The sequence below is a fragment of the Dipodomys merriami genome, unplaced genomic scaffold (assembly GCF_024711535.1).
Source record: "Dipodomys merriami isolate MVZ:Mamm:240054 unplaced genomic scaffold, mDipMer1.0.p SCAF_137, whole genome shotgun sequence".
In the NCBI taxonomy this organism is placed as follows: domain Eukaryota; kingdom Metazoa; phylum Chordata; class Mammalia; order Rodentia; family Heteromyidae; genus Dipodomys; species Dipodomys merriami.
The window spans coordinates 2,251,162-2,268,938 of NW_027202682.1; the positions used below are offsets into that span (position 1 = coordinate 2,251,162).

The 17,777-nt window shown below is 49.2% G+C and overlaps 2 protein-coding genes across 6 annotated transcripts in view; one reads left to right on the forward strand and one right to left on the reverse strand.

Moving 5' to 3' along the window:
- LOC138825451 (phospholipid-transporting ATPase ABCA3) overlaps positions 1-15,393 on the reverse strand; it is a 46,178-nt gene extending 30,785 nt beyond the window's left edge. Inside the window, exons 1-6 of one of the 4 annotated variants that reach the window (XM_070020036.1) lie at positions 15,021-15,393; positions 9,417-9,620; positions 8,025-8,097; positions 4,487-4,597; positions 4,132-4,396; positions 1,177-1,304 (exon numbers count right to left, since the gene is read on the reverse strand). In XM_070020036.1, coding sequence (XP_069876137.1) covers positions 1,177-1,304; positions 4,132-4,396; positions 4,487-4,540 — 447 coding nt within the window. In that variant the 5' untranslated portion in view covers positions 4,541-4,597; positions 8,025-8,097; positions 9,417-9,620; positions 15,021-15,393. Of the gene's footprint in view, positions 1-1,176; positions 1,305-4,131; positions 4,397-4,486; positions 4,598-8,024; positions 8,245-9,416; positions 9,621-15,020 lie in introns of all 4 variants that reach the window. The other 3 variants (XM_070020034.1, XM_070020035.1, XM_070020037.1) reach the window with 3 other exon arrangements.
- A 223-nt stretch (positions 15,394-15,616) lies between these two features.
- The window catches only part of LOC138825454 (ATP-binding cassette sub-family A member 17-like), a 64,968-nt gene continuing 62,807 nt past the window's right edge, over positions 15,617-17,777 (forward strand). The window contains exon 1 of one of the 2 annotated variants that reach the window (XM_070020039.1): positions 15,617-15,676. The gene's annotated coding sequence lies outside the window, so the exon portion shown is untranslated. Of the gene's footprint in view, positions 15,677-15,878; positions 15,920-17,777 lie in introns of those variants that run through there. The other variant, XM_070020040.1, reaches the window with a different exon arrangement.

Here is a 17,777-nt window from a genome sequence, read left to right on the forward strand (position 1 = left end):
CAAGACCAGGCAAGACCATTTCCCAATCTTAATTCCATCAGGAAAGCAAACAACTTTCTTCTTTCTTTCTCTCTCTCTATTTTTTTTTTTGACAGTCCTGGGGCTTGAACTCAGGGCCTGGGCGCTGTCCCTGAGCTTCTTTTGCTCAAGGCTAGCACTCTACCACTTGAGCCACAGTGCTACTTCCAGCTTTTTCTTTGTGTGTGGTACTGAGGAATTGAACCCAGGGCTTCATGCATGCAAGGCGAGCACTCTACCACTGACCACCTTCCCAGCTCCTCTTCCTCTTCCTTTCCCTTCCCTTCCCTTTCCTCCCCTTCCCTTCCTCCTCTTCCTCCTCTTCCTCCTCCTCCTCCTTTTTCTTTTTTTTTGGCCAGACAATATTTAAGTCCTAAATTTCTGCTACTTGCCTATCTACCCTATCTGACTCTTAACTAAAAAGAAGCCTAGACATTAGTAACATTTTTTTTTCTAAAATGGGAGAACAAAATAAGTCTGAAGCAGCACTCTGTGGGTGCTGCAGAATCAGTCGATTAAAATATCATCAGGCTGTGCTGGGAAGGTGGCTCAGTGGTAGAGCACTGGCCTTGCATGCATGAGGCCCTGGGTTCAATTCCTCAGCACCACATAAACAAAAACAAAAAAGCCGGAAGTGGCGCTGTGGCTCAAGTGGTAGAGTGCTAGCCTTGAGCTGAAGAGCTGAGGGACAGCGCCAGGCCCAGAGTTCAGGCCCCACGACTGGACCCCCCAAAAACAACAACAACAACAACAACAAAAACATCACCAGGCTCTCTCAGTGAAGTCCAAGTGGTGACACGGACTCAGAAGAAGGTCATGCGCACTCCTAGGCAGGCAGGGGTTAAAGAAAGCAGCCATGTTTTTTTGGTTTTTTTTTGGGGGGGGGGGTCCGGTTGTGGGGCCTGAACTCTGGGCCTGGGTGCTATCCCTTAGCTCTTCAGCTCAAGGCAAGCATTCTACCAGTAGAGCCACAGCACCACTTCCGGCTTTTTTCTTTTTGCTCATATGGTGCTGAGGAATCAAACCCAGGGCCTCATGCATGCAAGGCAAGCGCTCTACCACTGAGCCACCTTCCCAGCCCCAAACAGCCATGTTTGAAGGTCTAATTAGTGTGAAAAGGACGCTGCAGGTAGGCAGGATGCTGGGGTGCAGCCTCACCGCCAGTGGCAGCGGGTCCTTGCTGTGATTGAAGACGTGCTCAAACACCACCGCGGCCAGCACGTTGGAGGAGTGGTTGTCATACCGAATGTAGTCCTCGAAGTCCTTCTCAGAGGGAAAGCCTCGTACTGTGGACAGACAACAGAGCTGTGAGTTGCCCAGTGGTCCTCATCCCTTGAAAAGCCTAGAAGTGTCGGGGCCCTTCAGCTAAAGACTGAGCCCACCAGGTGCTGGCCTTTCCCACTGGTAATCCTAGCTACTTAGATGGCTGAGATCTGGAAAGAGTGCAATCAGAAGCCAGCCTGGCCAGAAAGAGACTCCATCTCCAAAATAAGCAGCAAAACCCAGGCTGAAAGCTGGGCACTAGATCACGCCTTTAATTCTAGCCACGAGAAGGTGGAGATCTGAGACCAGTTTGAAAAAAGCCTGGGCATGGGCTGGGAAGGTGGCTCAGTGGTAGAGCGCTTGCCTTGCATGCTCGAGGCCCTGGGTTCGATTCCTCAGCACCACATAAGCAAAAAGAAAAAAGCCGGAAGTGGCGCTGTGGCTCATAGTGGTAGAGCGCTAGCCTTGAGCTGAAGAGCTGAGGGACAGCGCCCAGGCCCAGAGTTCAGGCCCCACGACCGGACCCAAAAAAAAAAAAAAAAAAAAAGCCTGGGTAAAAAAGTCCACAAGACTCTATTACCCATTAATCACCAAAAAAGCTGGACTGGAGGTGTGGCTCAAATAGCAGAATGCCAGTTGAATGAGCAAGCTGAGCAAGTGCAAGATCCTGAGTTCAAACCCCAGAACCCAGAAAAAAAGAAAAAAAAAAACAAACAGATGACAAACTGAAAATATTCTCCAGGGCTCTGTGAAGCTTCTCCTGAGACTGGAGTGGCTTTTGTCTTAGCAGACAGACCGGCTGTGTAGGCAGCCCCAGGCAGTGGGCTCTCCCGCTGCAGGTTTAGAGCAAGGCTGCAGCAAAGCTCAGCAAAAATGAGCCTCAAAAAAGAAAGGGTAACAACCTCAGGCTGGGATCTGCAGCCAGGGACGTCTTCTTTTTTCTCATAAACATCATGGCCTGTTTTAAAAACTGGAGTGTAGCCCAGGCATACTGGCTCATACCTATAGTCTCATCTACTTGGAAAGCAGAGTTAGGAGGATTGTGATTTGAGAAAAGCCCCAAGCAAAAAAGTTAGCAAGATCTCATCTCAACTACCATGCTGGATGTGATGGTTCACATCTGTGGTCTCTGCGATGCAGGAAGAATAGAGCAAAAATGGGCCCAAGGGGTAGAGTGCCAGCAAGCACAAGGCTTTGAGTTCATACCCCAGTGCCACCAAAAATAAAAATTGGGAAGGATGTTAACTTATAGTTTCTAAATTATTCTCTGCCTCCCATTTTACAGAGAGAACTTTAGTATAATAATTTGCTGAGACAAAGGAATATCTTATAATTGCTGCTACCCAGAGCTTCACCTGCTCTAAGAGGCATGTGCCAACAGGAAGAGGTAAAAGGTAAAAGACAAAAGGTGAATGGGGTAAAAGATAAAACAGGAAGATAAATTTACTGAAGGCAAGGAAAAGGTACACATTTCCTGGGCGTCTCCCTTGATAGGCTCTTTAGAGCTGCCCCTTAAAACAACAGAAAAGGTCCTTGGTCCAGGCACTTGAACCTGGCTGTGCTTTTATAATCAAAGGCTTTCCTTGGCGGGGTCCTCCTAACTTCCTCTGTTGGCACTGGTGTGGCTGCAGAACCTGGTATGGCCAATGCGGCCACACACGAGCCCTTCCATGAGATATGTGGTCGCTGGATGTAACAACCTACAAGAGCTACTGAGAGTGGATGCAAAGCTGCAGCTTTTTCCTTTTTCTTTCATTTTTTCTGTCAGTTGTGGGGCCTGAACCCTGGGCTTGGGTGTTGTCCCTCAGCTCTTCAGCTCAAGGCGAGCGCTCTACTGCTTGAGCCACAGTGCAATTCCAGTTTTCTAGTGGTTTATTGGAGATAAGAGTCTCATGGACTTTTCTGCCAGGGCTGGCTTTGAACTGTGAACCGCGATCTTCAGATCTCAGCTTCCTAAGTAGCTAGGATTACAGGCATGAGCCACCAGCACCTGGCTCAGCTTTTTCTTTGCTCTCTCTCTCTCCCTCTCTCTCTCTCTCTCTCTCTCTCTCTCTCTCTCTCTCTCTCTCTTTTTTAGTACAGGTGATTGACTTAGTCATGGAGTAGCAAGAAGTCTACTACTTAAGCCATGCCCACCCCATCCTCTTGGTACTAGGATTGAATTCAGGGCCTCACAGTAGCTAGGCATGCTTCCAGCCTTGCTATTTGATGGCTATTATTCTACTTCCTGCCAGGGCACAGAGATGCTTGTCCTGCGATCCGCCTGGTTTTGTTTTCCCCTTGCTGCTGGATGACAGCTGAGTGCCACCACATCCAGCTCCCTTGCCATGGAGATGGACTCTTGTGGACTTTCCTGCCTGGACAGGAAGCAGGCATGCACGATGTGCTGGGTTATGGGTTCAGAAGGGCTCTCTCCAACATCCCTGCCTTTTAACTGTGATCTTCTGGCCTTTTACTGGGACCTTCCTTCCTTCCTTCCTTTTTTTGTCAGTCATGGGGCCTGAACTCTGGGTCTTGGCGCTGTCCCTCAGCTCTTCAGATCAAGGCTAGCACTCTACCATTTGAACCACAGCGCTACTTTTGGCTTTTTCTGGTTATGTGGTGCTGAGGAATCGAACCCAGGGCCTCATGCATGCAAGGCAAGTGCTCTACCCCTGAGCCACCTTCCCAGCCTTACTGTGATCTTATCATTCTTATCCCCCCTAGTAGCTAGGACTACAGCTTGGGCTGTAACTTTTAACTGCGTCTTTTCTGTAAAGTAGAGCCCGAATCACAAATCCTCAGCCCAAGGTGATAGAACCACAAGGAACAGAACCATCAGAACCCTGGCCCAGGCTCATGGAATCTCACCTCTTATGTTGACCTGCAGTGCCCTCTTCACTGTCTCAGTGACTGTTCTGGCAGCTTCGCTATGGGAAGGGACATAGGCAAGTTCCCAGGTGCCTACTGATGGGGCTAAAGTGAAGAAAAAAGGCAGCTGCTGGATGGACTGGCTGGGGTAGACAGTAGCGTTGGGCACATTTTCTGACTGAATCTTCAAGCGAAGCCAAATCAGGATCCCAGAAAACAACAAGGGCAGGAGGAGTTCCAGGATTGTCACCAAAACCTTCCGCTTCTAGAAGACAAACAACCACCCTATTGATGGAGTGCTCTTCCCTTGAGGATGTCCCAGCACCACAAGCACCCCTCCTTGGGCTGGACCCACCTTCAGAGTATAGTTCTTCCAGAGCAGGAGGGCCAGCTGCCGCAACACCGACATCCTCCCTCCAGTGGGGTGCCAGCACGAGCCGTGGACCAGAGGTGGAAACCTAGACCACTGGTATCCGGGGAAGAGCCATGAGCTGTCTTCCTCAACAGCCATTCTTTAACCCCAAACACCTCCACAGAGAATGGCACAAGGCTCTGTCCCACCCTGATTCCCAAAACACGCAGTTCTGTAAGATGTCCAAAGATCATATCCTCTTTGGAGGGATTTATGTCCTTGCCTTGGTAGCAACTTGAGCCATGCACCCAGTCCTTTTTTTCTAATTTGGTCATTTTTCGGGTAGAATCTTGTGCTTTTGACCAGGCCCTCCTGTTCCTCTAGCATAGCTAGGATCACAGCTATATACCACACCGAGCTTCTTCTTTTCTTTTTCTTTTAGGTCCCAGAACAGGACTCAAATTCAGCACTTGATACTTTTGCTCACTGGCTAGTTCTCTACCAACTAAGCCAAGCCTCCAACCCCAGTTTGTTCTTTTTTTGCTCAAGCTGGATTCAAATTGATTCTTCCATGTCTACCTTCTGAGTAGATGGGATTATAAGCATAGCCAACAGGCCTGGGAACCAGCAACATGCTTTTTTTTTTTTTTTTTTTTTTTTGTCGGTCATGGGGCTTGAACTCTGGGCCTGGGCACTGTCCCTCAGCTCTTCAGCTCAAGACGAGCGCTCTACCACTTGAGCTACAGCGCTACTTCCGGTTTTCTGGTGGTTTATTGGAGATAGGAGTCTCACGGTCTCTTCTGCCCGGGCTGGCTTTGAACCACGATCCTCAGATCTCACTCCTGAGTAGCTAGGATTACAGGCGTGAGCCACCAGCACCCGGCAGCAGCATGCTTTTTTTTTTTTTTTTTTTTTTGTCGGTCGTGGGGCTTGAACTCTGGGCCTGGGAGCTGTCCCTCAGCTCTTCAGCTCAAGGCAAGCGCTCTACCACTTGAGCTACAGCGCCACTTCCGGTTTTCTGGTGGTTTATTGGAGATAGGAGTCTCACGGTCTCTCCTGCCCGGGCTGGCTTTGAACCGCGATCCTCAGATCTCAGCCTCCTGATAGCTAGGATTATAGGCGTGAGCCACCAGCGCCCGGCAGCATGCTTTTTTTTTAAATTAAATGAGCACTGTGACTGCTGTGGTGGTGTTTATCATTTGATCAGTGTTATTCAGATAATCTCTGTAGTTCATGCACATTTGCCACTTATTAACAAAATATTCAGGTTAATGGAGTCCTTCTTTCTGACTGGCTTTATTTTCAACAAACACAGAACTGTTAAAAGATAACTGAGAAGAAGGGGTGACATTGTCTAAAAAGGAATGTACTCTTGGCAAGGTGCTGTGCCAAGGGCTCATATGTGTAATCCTAGCTACTCAGGAGCCTGAGATCTGAGGATCACGGTTTGAAGCCAGCTGGGGCAGGAAAGGCCGTGAAACTTTTTGTTGTTGTTGTTGTTGTTGGTTGTGGGGCTGAACCCCAAGACTTGAGTGCTGTCCCTGAGCTTTGCTTTTCCTTTTCTTTCTTTTTCTTTCCTTTCTTCTTGCTTTCTCTCTCATTTATTTTTGCCAGTGCTGGGGCTTGAACTCTGGGCCTAGGAACTGTCTCTGAGCCTCTCTGTGCTCAAGGCTAACACTCTACCACTTGAGCCACAGAGCCACTTTCGGCCTTTTCTGTTTATGTGGTACTGAGGAATCCAACTTAGGGATTCATGCATGCTTGGCAAGCTCTACCACTAAGTCACATTCCCAGTCTTCCCTGAGCTCTTTCACTCAAGGGTAGAGCACTTTACCACTTTGAGCCACAAAGCCACTTCTTGTTTTCTTTTTTTTTTTTTTGTCGGTCATGGGGCTTGAACTCTGGGCCTGAGTGCTGTCCCTCAGCTCTTCAGCTCAAGGAGAGCGCTCTACCACTTGAGCTACAGCGCCACTTCCAGTTTTCTGGTGGTTTATTGGAGATAGGAGTCTCACGGTCTTTCCTGCCCCGGCTGGCTTTGAACCCGAGATCCTCAGATCTCAGCCTCCTGAGTAGCTAGGATTACTGGAGTGAGCCACCAGCGCCCAGCTCACTTCTTATTTTCTTATGGTTACTTGGAGATAAGAATCTCTTGGGTTTTCCTGCCAGAGCTGGCTTTGAACTGTGATCCTCAGATATCAGCCTCCAGAGTAGCTAGGATTATAGGCCTAGAGTGGAGAGGCTCTTATCTCCAATTGATCACTAGAGAATGGGAAGTGGGGCTGTGACTCAAAGTGGCTGAGTGATAGCTTTGAGTAAAAAGAGCTCTGGGACAGATACCAGATCCCGAATTAAAGCCCCACAGCCAACAACAACAACAACAACAAAAAGAAATGTACTTTTTACTGGACTTATATAACTGTATCCCCTCTTACATTATCTTTACAACAATAAAAAATTTTAAAGAAAAAAGATAACTGGAGAGAGAGAAAGAGGGGGGGGAGGGAGAGAAGGGGAGGGAAATGGGGGAGGGCAGAGGGGGGAGAGGAGAAACAAGTGGCCCAGCATGGTGATATACTGAACACTTGTAATTCCAGCACTTGGAAGGCTGAGAAAGGAAGATCACAAGTTCAAGGACAGCCAGGGCTTATATAGCAGAGTCTATCTAAAAAAAAAAAAAGCAGGAGTGGGGAAAAGAAAAAGAAGTATCTACTTAGTGTCTTAGCTGAGGATGATTTCTAAGATTTGAAGAGGACATAGGTAAAGGGAGGTAAGGAGTCCTGGAATTGGGTGTGCATTGGCTTTGCTGACCTAGGGGCAGGATGGGGTAGATAGATTAGTGTATGTAGAATGATCAACTATTTTCTCCTGCCTTCAATCTAAGGATTGATTTGTATAAGTATGGGAATCAGAATTGCCATTACACAAGACTAGCCATCCCAGGCTTAGTGGTACATGCCTGTAATCTTAGCACTCCAGATTTGAGGCCAGCCTACACTAGAAACTCAGAATGTGATACAAAATATAAATAAATACGCTGGGCTCATGGTTGTAAGCCTAGCTACTCAGGAGGCTGAGATCTGAGGATTGTGGTTCAAAGCCAGTCTGGGTAGCAACATACGTGTGACTCTTATCTCCAATAAACTACTAGAAAACTGGAAGTGGAGCTGTGGCTCAAAGTGGTAGAGTGCTAGCCTTGAGCAAAAGAGCTCAGGGACAGTCCCCAGGCCCTGAGTTCAAGCCCCATGACTGACAAAAAAAAAAAAAAGTAAAAAATAAACAAGCTAAAACCAAATAAGAAGACCAGTCATTTTCATCTTTATCAATAGTCCAAAGAAAATATCTCCAAGAAATTCTCTATTATATTTACATCTGACGAACATAACTGGAGAAAAAAACGTGTCGAGAGATTATCAAATGCAAATGATAGCAAAAACAAGAGCTTATATTTATAAAGATATTTGACAATTTCGAAAAATTCATTTTGCTAAATTTCAAATGTAAGAAATACAGACACCGAGCCCAAAGTTCATTCACTGCTAACCTGTTGGGAAAGTAGGTAGATGAATAAGCCCAGGGAAAGCTGGAGACTCAGGACTGTTCCGAAAGCCGTAGGCCTAGAGGTACAGGAGGTGCAGGTGAAGGAGAGAAGGTGAAGGAGCAGCTGGAGGAGTCCCTGTCCTCATCCAGTGCTGAAGCTGCAAGCAAGCAGAAAGGAGCACTCTCCAGCTCAGCGTCCTCCAAGTAAGGCAGGCAGTGAGTCACTGGGGGAGAGTTCAAGTAGTTAATCAAGGCTCATACTAACCAAACACCTTCCCTCCCTCAGTGGGGATGGGGAAGAAAGTGAGTGACTCATTCCTTAGTGAGCACAGCTACTGCTGTCAATGGGAGCCTGGAGACTGCAGAGCATTGGGTGGAGAGGCTCTTTTTTTTTTTTTTGTCGGTCGTGGGGCTTGAACTCTGGGCATGGGCGCTGTCCCTCGGCTATTCAGCTCAAGGCAAGCGCTCTACCACTTGAGCCACAGCACCACTTTCAGTTTTCGTATTGGAGATAAAAGTCTCACAGACTTCTTCCAGGGCTGGCTTTGAACCGTGATCCTCAGATCTCAGCCTCCTGAGTAGCTAGGATAACAGGCGTCAGCCACTGGCACTCGGCTAAAAGCCTCTTTTTATTTAGGAATCTAAACTGAAGACTCTATGAGGAGTTCTATTTTGTATATTAAATACCACATGATAAAATATGAGTAGCATGTGAAGAAAGCTAAGGTATGTGAGATGTTCTTAAACAATTTAATAAATTATCTCAATTCTTTAAAAGTTAATAAAGGTTGGGAATGTAGCTCGGGGACAGAGTATATGTGAGGTCCTGGTCCCAACGTTAAATAAAGAAATAAAATCAATGTGGAAGAATGCTTTTTAAATCAGCTGCAGACAATGAATAAAACAGCATGACTTAAGGCCTGTGGTTTACCTGTCCAGTAGAGCTGGACAGATAGACAGACTGGCTAAGATAAACTTCCCTCCAAAGACAGAAATATACAAAGTTCACAGTTAAAGAAGCTTTCTGCGGGGGCTGGGAAGGTGGCTCAGTGGTAGAGCACTTGCCTTGCATGCATGAGGCCCTGGGTTCAATTCCTCAGCACCACATAGCAGAAAAAAAAGTCGGAAGTGGCGCTGTGGCTCAAGTGGTAGAGCGCTAGCCTTGAGCTGAAGAGCTGAGGGACAGCGCCCAGGCCCAGAGTTCAAGATCCACAACTAACAAAAAAAAAAAAAAAAAATAGCTTTCTGGTCAGAGAAGTAGATGCCTTCCTTTTCTGGCAGTTTGTCCAGAAAAGAAAACACCTCTTCCTGTCTACTCCCACCCAGGGCCCAGGGCAGTGAGGGAGACGCATTCCATCCTCCTGCTGGGGCTGCAGAGGCCAAGGCAGAAACTGACCTGAGTCAGGCAGAGGAAGGGTGGCGGCAGCTCCTCAGGGCTGCAGGTGAACTGGAGTCCTGGTGGTGGTGCTACGCAGAGGAGTCTGAGGATGGGGCCAGCGAGCCCCTGGAGTTTAGCAGGGTAGGCCTGGGATGCAGGAACGCTGAGGTCTCATGGGATACCAGGAGGGACCCAGAGCTCATGGACATGACTCTCTGGCACCTTTTGGACAGATGGAGGGTGCTTAAGCATAATTGGGAAAATTATTTCAACACACACCTTATCAAGTTAGAAAAGAAAAGCATGTTGCTTCAAGAGAGATCTGACAAGAGAGAGACTGGACTTAAGAGTACGCATGCCTGGGTGGAGCCTGGTTCTCTAGGGTGCAGAAAGGAGATGCTTGTGTATTACACCCTTTCGTACTCCAATGGCTCTGCTCCAATGGCCTCCAAATGTGGCTTGGGCTCCTGCTCCAATCAACCTTGATAGACAAGAGCAACAGGAAGTACCAGCCCAGAAAAGGAAGCCCAACAGGTCAGGCTTAACATCTTAACCTCTGTACTTCATCCTGTGTTTCCTCCTGTGCACCCTTCTAAAAGTGTCTGAGATGTAACATAATTTCTCTTTAGCCCTACCACTTCCTTAGAGACTTTCTTTGCTCCTATACTGCCCCCCTCCCCCCAGCCTGCTTTGTCCATGCCCTGCCTTATCAGAAGACTCAGAGAACACTACCTACACTTGTGTCGGTTCCATTTGAGCTAAGGAATTTAAGGGAGGAGATCTGAAATTACAAAATCTGGAAATTTTCTGGTTACAAAAGCCAATGTATACCACGGAAGGAAGTTAAGTTCCTTAAAACACTCTACACTGGGGTGGCACAGAGAGTCCTAAGAAGTGATTTAGGATTGGCCCAGGGGGCCTGCCAGCTACCCAAAGGCAAACAGAGAAACTCAACCACTTGCGAGGCAGACACCCCCTCCCAACAAGAGTGCTCTGAGAACTTGCCACTGAGGAGGGCTCACTCTGCGCCTCCTGGGGACAAGCTAGGGAAGGAAGCCAGGTCCCTCTCCATCCCACTAAAAAGCCTGTTTGCTTACCGTTAAAATATTAAACATTACACAAGCCATCGAGTGTTTCAGTGTTTGTTAAGTGAGTATGTACTGTGGGCTGCTAATTTCTGAGAACTCTTGGTGGAAGGTCTGATTCCCCTCAAAATGGTCTTTCCCGTAACTGCTGTTAGCTCAGGAGCTCTGGGTTGTGCTGGTTTATAAGCACCATGGCAGCAAATTGTAGGAATCTCAAATTCTTCCACTTCTTTTCTCGTATGTGTGTGTACATGTGTGTGTGTGGGGGGGGGGGGAAGTTGTTGTTTGTCCCTTAGCTTTTTTGCTCAAGGCTGGCACAAGATTCTCCTTTTTTTTTTTTTTTTTCTGGTTAACTGGAGATAAACATCTCTTTGACTTTCTTGCCTGGGCTGGCTTCAAACTCGACCCTCAGAACTCATCCCCTGAGTAGTGAAGATTACAGGTGCAAACCACAGGTGCCCAGACTCTTTTATTTTAAATATATGTACTAAAATCTGTCCCTTCAAGGAAAAAAAAAACTGATGATACATGAGAGTTGTGTCATTCTCAAATCTGCCAAGAACAATGCATGTATGAAACATGTATGTATGGAGACCAAAGGCCCATGTGTTAAAGGCAAGGTCCCTAGCTTGGCACTATTGGAAAGTAGCAGAGACTTTAATAGGGTTCAGTGAGAAATTTTAGGTGACTGGAGGCATGTTCTTATAGGAGGTGGGGAACCCCAAGTCTTTCTCACTCTCTCTTTTTTCTTTTTTATTGGTCATAGGATTTGAAATCAGGGCCTGGGACATTATTCCTGAGCTTTTCGCTCAAGGTGAGCACTCTACCACTTTGAGCCACAGTGCCACTTCTGGTTTTCTGATGGTTAACTAGAGATGTCTTACAGACTTTCCTGCCCAGGTTGGCTTTGAACTCCAATCCTCAGATCTCAGCCTCGAGTGGCTAAGATTACAGGTGTGAGCCACCGGCACCCAGATCACTTTTTCTCTCTTTTGGGACCTAGTCATGAGAAAAACAATTCCGCTCTGCTGCACACTCATTCCCTGACATGCTGTGCTGCTTCGCTACAGGGATTGTACACAGAAACCTTGAAAACTGGGCCAAAATAAACCTTTTTTGTTTCAAAGTTGACACAGCTCAGGTGTTTGCTAACAGCAATACGAAGCTTAGGAACACAAGATGCTTTCATACTTACGTTATTATGCTTCTAAAGATGCATAAGAGTACTATCTACACAAACACGTATCAAAAAGCCTTGGAGACCTGACTTCCTATCCACCCTGACAGCCCCCGAACATATTCCAATCCAAACACATTCTGAGCACTGGCATAGCTGGAGAATGGGATGGAAAGTGAGCACTCTGACCCTGAAGTGCGGTCGAGGTGCCTTCACAGGAGTATCGAATGCACCTGTAAACGCCACCATTGGGTCCTGAAATAAAGAGGATTTAGAACCAGCTGGTCACATGCTGAGACTTCGGTTTCACCAAGAGTTTATAAATGGGATATGAACTTGATCACATAACTTTCATTTCAAAAAAAGCAATTTATGCACTAGGTTGTATACAATTCACATGGTAGAAAATTTTAATCATGCTTACCTCATATCTCATTCCCTTACATTTGTATGTCTACACCTAACTGTATTTCTATGTTCATAATATGTCAGAACAATTGCATGTAGTAGCTATAGTCTAAAATCAGATAAATTATATAAAAGTGTGTACTTAATTTTTTTTTTCTGCCAGTCCTGGGGCTTGAACTCAGGGCCTGGGTGCTGTCCCTGAGCTTCTTTTGCTTAAGGCTAGTACTCTACCACTTGATCCACAGCACCACTTCTGGCTTTTTTTTTTTCCGGTTGATTATAAGGCTTGAACTCTGGGCCTGGGCACTGTCCCTTAGCTCTTCAGCTCAAAGCTAGCACTCTACCACTTGAGTTACAACGCCACTTCCGGTTTTCTGGTGGTTTGCTGAAGATAGAGTCTTCACAGACTTTCCTGCCCAGGCTGGCTGTGAACCACAATCCTCAGAGCTCAGCCTCCTGAGTAGCTAGGATTACAGGCATGAGCCACTGGCACCCAGCACATTTCTGGCTTTTTCTGTGAATGTAGTATGGAGGAATTGAACCCAGGGCTTCATGCATACTAGGCAATCACTCTACCACTAAGCCACCTTCCCAGCCTTAAATTGTTATATACAGTGTATAGGAAAACTCTGAGGATGGCTTTACACAGTGGACCTTGTGCCTTAGGCAGGCACAAACTTCCAAACTGCCAGGTCTGCGGCTGGGTCATTTGCTTTACAGGTGGAGGTGAAGACCCAGTTTTGTGGGGTACACAGTACTACTAGCGGGTTTGCCCAGGTCAGGAGGCACTAGTTTCCCTAGAATATGAAGTTCCTGGTGGGGCTTGGACGGGTGTGTTTTAGACCAAATATATAGAGCAAAGGGGGCTCTAAGGGACAAGTTCCACAAAATCTGTGTAGCTGTCTGCTTTTCTCTCCCTTGATGCAGCCTGGGTCCCATTCCCCACCCATGCCACCAGACTGCCTTCCTAGGTATAGTCAATGAGGCAACAAGAATCCCCTGAGAGGTAACCATGGATCTTCTGCCATAAGCAAGGCACCAAGGAGCTCATTACACAGCTCCTGCAAAGGTACCCGGTAGCCTGTTGACTCCAGACTTGGCACCATCTATGGGGACAGGGGCTGCTGCAGGAAATGGGTCGTCTTTATCTCCCTACATACTATGCTGGCCTTCAGGATTCGTCTGCTTGGACTATGTCTCACCACATCTGGCTCTATAGGCTCAAACCCTATCAATTCAAGTGGCAGGATCTCTGTGAGGCAGGCTCTGATAAGCTTGGTGTGGGAGTTTTACCATGTTGGCTATACAACAGAATTATCTGGGGCTGCTTTCAGAAAGAGAATGATGTCTGATCCCTACCCTATCCTCTAAGTTCCTGGGCTCTGGCCTGGACATGTGAACATATACCTGGGAAATGCTAAAGTGCAACCTTGGTTCAGAGTTCCTTCTGTTGAAAGTCATCGGCTTCCACCTCTGGACACTTGTGGCAATCTTTTCTGGATGTGTCATGTAGCACTTATTTTGCTCTGTTACTTGGGAATAATTTCTTTGGCTCCATTCTAAAGACACCAAGAGTAGCAACCATGTCCATTGGTCCTAGGAATCATGCCTTGAGTCTTGCCTGCTAGAAGAGTGATGGGTAGACCTCAGTTCTAGAATGTTCCTCTGGATAGACTCAGGAGCAAAGGAGCCTCCTGCCATTGTAGAAAGCTGGGTTGAAGCCAAAACTGTAGACTCAGAAATCTGAGTGGGGTCTTTCCAATTAAGATTAACTCAATATAGGTTCCTACAACACTGCCTGGCCAGTGTAGTACTGGGGGAAGGCTAGTATCTTGATCAAAACCATTTCCTTATGCTCCAAAACAGGCTGCTCCATCAGGATGGAAGGAGATCGCTTTAGAGATGCAGAGAGATAGAAAGAGATTACTGTATTTGTCAGATATAGTAAGCAAAGGCTCATTTTTTTTCTTTTTCTAAGTGTGTGTGTGGGAGAGTCCCACAGCATCCATTTTAACCAATTTCCTCCCTTTCTCTTACATTTCCCATGAGGCAAGCGTTCTAAAATGGTGGTCTTTTCAAGTTTATACACGTTAACAGAAAAACTTTCTGAATGAGAGGATCTGGTTGCTTAGGAGAAAAGAATGGTACTTGCTCCTTTCATCCCCGACTGAGCTTCAGCCACTCATCTGAGGGACATTACCGGAGTTCCCCGACGTGCGGGGTGTGCAAACACCCAAACTGTGAGGCAAACAGGCAGGCATAACCTTTGAGCCAAGCTCGCCACGGGCCGCAGAGGGGAGGCAGCCGGGCACTCAGGCGCCCGGCACACAGAACAGCACTTGCCGGGGGCTGATGAGGAAGGGAGCTCTGCCCTGGGGCGCTGGCACCATCCATCACCTACTTAGACGCATGGCCCTGAGAAGCGGCCCTCGGGCCACCGCAGGCCCGGCACACCTGTGCGGTCCCGCACACGGGAGGTGCCCCCAAATCCTACGCTGACCTCCCCCTATTCCGAGGTTCGCTAAAACGAGCAGGGTGGGGCAGGGCGAGCAGTGCAGCAGCACCCCACCCCGCACAGCCGCTGGGTGCGGCCGGGCCTGCTCTCCGCAACCGGGGAGCGTGGGGGGGGGCGCCCCGCCGCTCCGAGACGACCGGCGGCGCGGGGCGTGCGGCGGTGGCCACCCGTCCACCTGCGGGGCCCGCACAAAGGACCCCGCCGCGCCCCGGCGGCCGGAGCCCGTTCTCCCGCGCCCGCCGCAGCTCGCGGCGGGGCGGCCCACGCCGGGCAACACCCAGACCCGCGAGCGCCGCGCGGCAGGCGCACCTGCGGGCCGGGCGCCGGCGGGCCCGGCGCGGGGTCGGGGGGCCGGTCTGCCCGCAGGGCCCCGGCCGGGGGCGCGGCCCGCCCAGGGGAGGGGGAACAGCCGCGAACCGGGTCCCGGGGGCACTCACCGACCCTCAGCGCCCGGGCGGCGGCGGCAGGCACGGCCCTCGCGAGGGCTCCCCTCCCTCGGCCTCCCGGCTCCGCCCCAACCTCGCAGGGAGAAGACTGCGGCCGGCGGTGATGGCGGTGACGGCGGTGAGGCCACCTAGCGCGGAAGGGCGCCCGCGACCCACCGCCCGCGACCGCTGACTGACACGTCGGGCGGCTCCGGCTCCGGCTCCGGCTCCGGCAGGGGGCGCGCCTGCCAGCGCGTGCGCAGTGAGCCGCCTCTGCAGGTGCCGAATCAACCCCGGAGGTCTCAGTTGATCAAGCGTTTAAGATCTCGGGCCTGCGCAGTAGGCACATGTCCAGCAAAGGTGTGTGTGAGAGAGATAGAGGAGGGGGCAGGTTGACGCACGGCATTGCGCATGCGCCCCCTTTGCCCTCAGGCCTCCGCTCGTGGCACCTGCACAGGGTCCCACCCACGTCGCCCACGTAGGCCGCCACACCCTCCCTCCCCCTCCCCGCGCGCAGCATCTCGCGCGTGCGTAGTGGGCAGAACCTGCGGTCCGCGGCGCCCCTCGTTCACGCCTGCGCAGTGTGCAGCGCCGACGTCGGAGTCCCACGTGCGAGGCGGAGCGCTCGACGCCGAAGTCGGCCCGGGAGCGGCGGCGCTGACTGGAATGTCTGTGGACGCGGGCCTCGCGGTGGTCGCGCGGGGGGCGGGAAGGGGAGTGTTCTCTGCCCACGGCCATCTTTCCCAGTTCCCTGTCTTCTGTCCCTCCTCGGCCCCAGTTGCAGTCAGGTTCCAGTCAGGCCGGGTCCGGGGTCGGCGCGCGGACGGCTCAGGCCGGGTGGGGTCGGGCGCGGGGCCTACAGTTGCCCGGGGCGGGGCTCGGAGCACCGGCGACCCGGGGCCGCACCGGGGGTGAGTGCGGCTCGGCGAGGCCGCGGAGGCCCCGCCGCGCCCGGACGCGGCCGGGACACGGAGCGCGCTGGGCTGGGCGGGAACGTGACGCCGGGCTTCAGCCTCCCGCCCCGGCCTTGGGGGCGAAGGGGCGGCGCCCGGCCCCGCGACACCGACGCCGCGCCTCTTTCTTTCTGAGGGGGGGGTTGTGGTTTGGTTAGCCCGGCCGAAAGGGCCTCGGCCTGGCGCGTGCACCCTGAGCCCCAGAACGCCCTGCTTTAGTGTCTGAATTAAGGTTAGGGGTGCTCACTGTTGGAGAATATATACATACATATATATATACATACACATATACCTATACACATATAATGTGTACATATATATGTATGTGTGTGTGTGTATATATATATATATATATATATATTTCCGAACTAGAAAGATGGTTTGTGGAAATAAAACCATTTGTGTCCTTATAATGTGGTATCTAACACGACTGTATATTATACTTGAGAAGCAAGATTAAAGAGAGGGGGAATGTTCTCATCAAAATTTTGTTTTGGTGGTACTGGAGTTTGAACTCAGGGCTCCACAAATGTTTTACCACCTGAGCCACACAGTCTCAGTGTTTTTTAATCTTCAGGCATCTTTATTTACTTATTCTTACTCCAACTATATGCCTACTACATATATGCCTACCTCTTAATTAATCAGTTAATTATGTCATTGTTTACCGAGTGCCTGCCGTGTGCTACCTCTGTTCTTGTGTCTAGGAATTTAACAGGTGGACAGAATTTCCCTGGCTTCACTGATCACACATCTAGTAGGAAAATCAAATGAAACAACATGTTCCGTTGTTTAAAACTGCTAAGGCTGAATGTTGTGGCTAATACCTATAATCCCAGCTACTAAGGAGGTGGAGATCAGGATGATCATAGTTCAGGGCCAGCCCAAGCAAAAAGAAAGACTCCATCTCAGTAAATTGGATTTGGTAGCATGCATCTGTAGTGGCAGCTCCATGGGAGGCTATAGGTAGACAACAGATGTTTATGTATGTCAGTACTGGGGATTGAACCCAGGACCTTGCAATTGCTAGGCAAGCTTTTAGCCATTGAGCTATATCCCAGTCTAGCTTTTCTTTCTTTCTTTCTTAAAAACTTTTTTCCCCTCAGTCTTTTCTCTCTTTTTTGGCTTTAGGGAATTGAACCTAGGACATTGTACTTGCTAGACAAGTGCTTTGCCACTGAGCTACATCCCAGCCCAGAAGGGCTTAGGTACAAGGTTCATAGTTCAAGGCTAGTTCCAGACAATAATGAGACTCTATCTGAAAAATAAAGCAAAAAAAAAAAAAAAAAAGACTAGGTTCCTGGCACAAAGCTGAAAGAAATAGGGGACTCATCCATCTTAACACAGGAGGGCATTGTATACTCACATCTGGTAAAGGAAACACAGATGTTGCAGCAGAAGTATGTTTAGGAACAGCATCTGGGCCTATGACCGAGGAGCAGGAAAAGGAGAGGAAGTGAAGTAAAATGAGAGCATTAACAACAAGAACTATATCTCACAAGACTTTGTAGGTCATTGAAAAAGCAAGATATTTCCTTGGAGGAAAATGGAAGCCATTAGAGAATTTAGGGCAGAGGATAGAAGTGATCTGAGTTGAAGCAGGTCATACCTGTCAATGTGTGGAAATTGGATTGCAAGGAGGCCAGGGTCGATGAAAGGGCAGCACTGTGAAGGCTGCTTGAGAAATTCATACGAAGATGCTAAGAGTGAAAGTGACATTTCAGTAGTATGGCCATTACAATTTGCTGATGAATCGGAAAAGAAGATGAGAGGGCTGGGAAGTTGGCTCAGTGGTAGAGCACTGGCCTTGCATGCT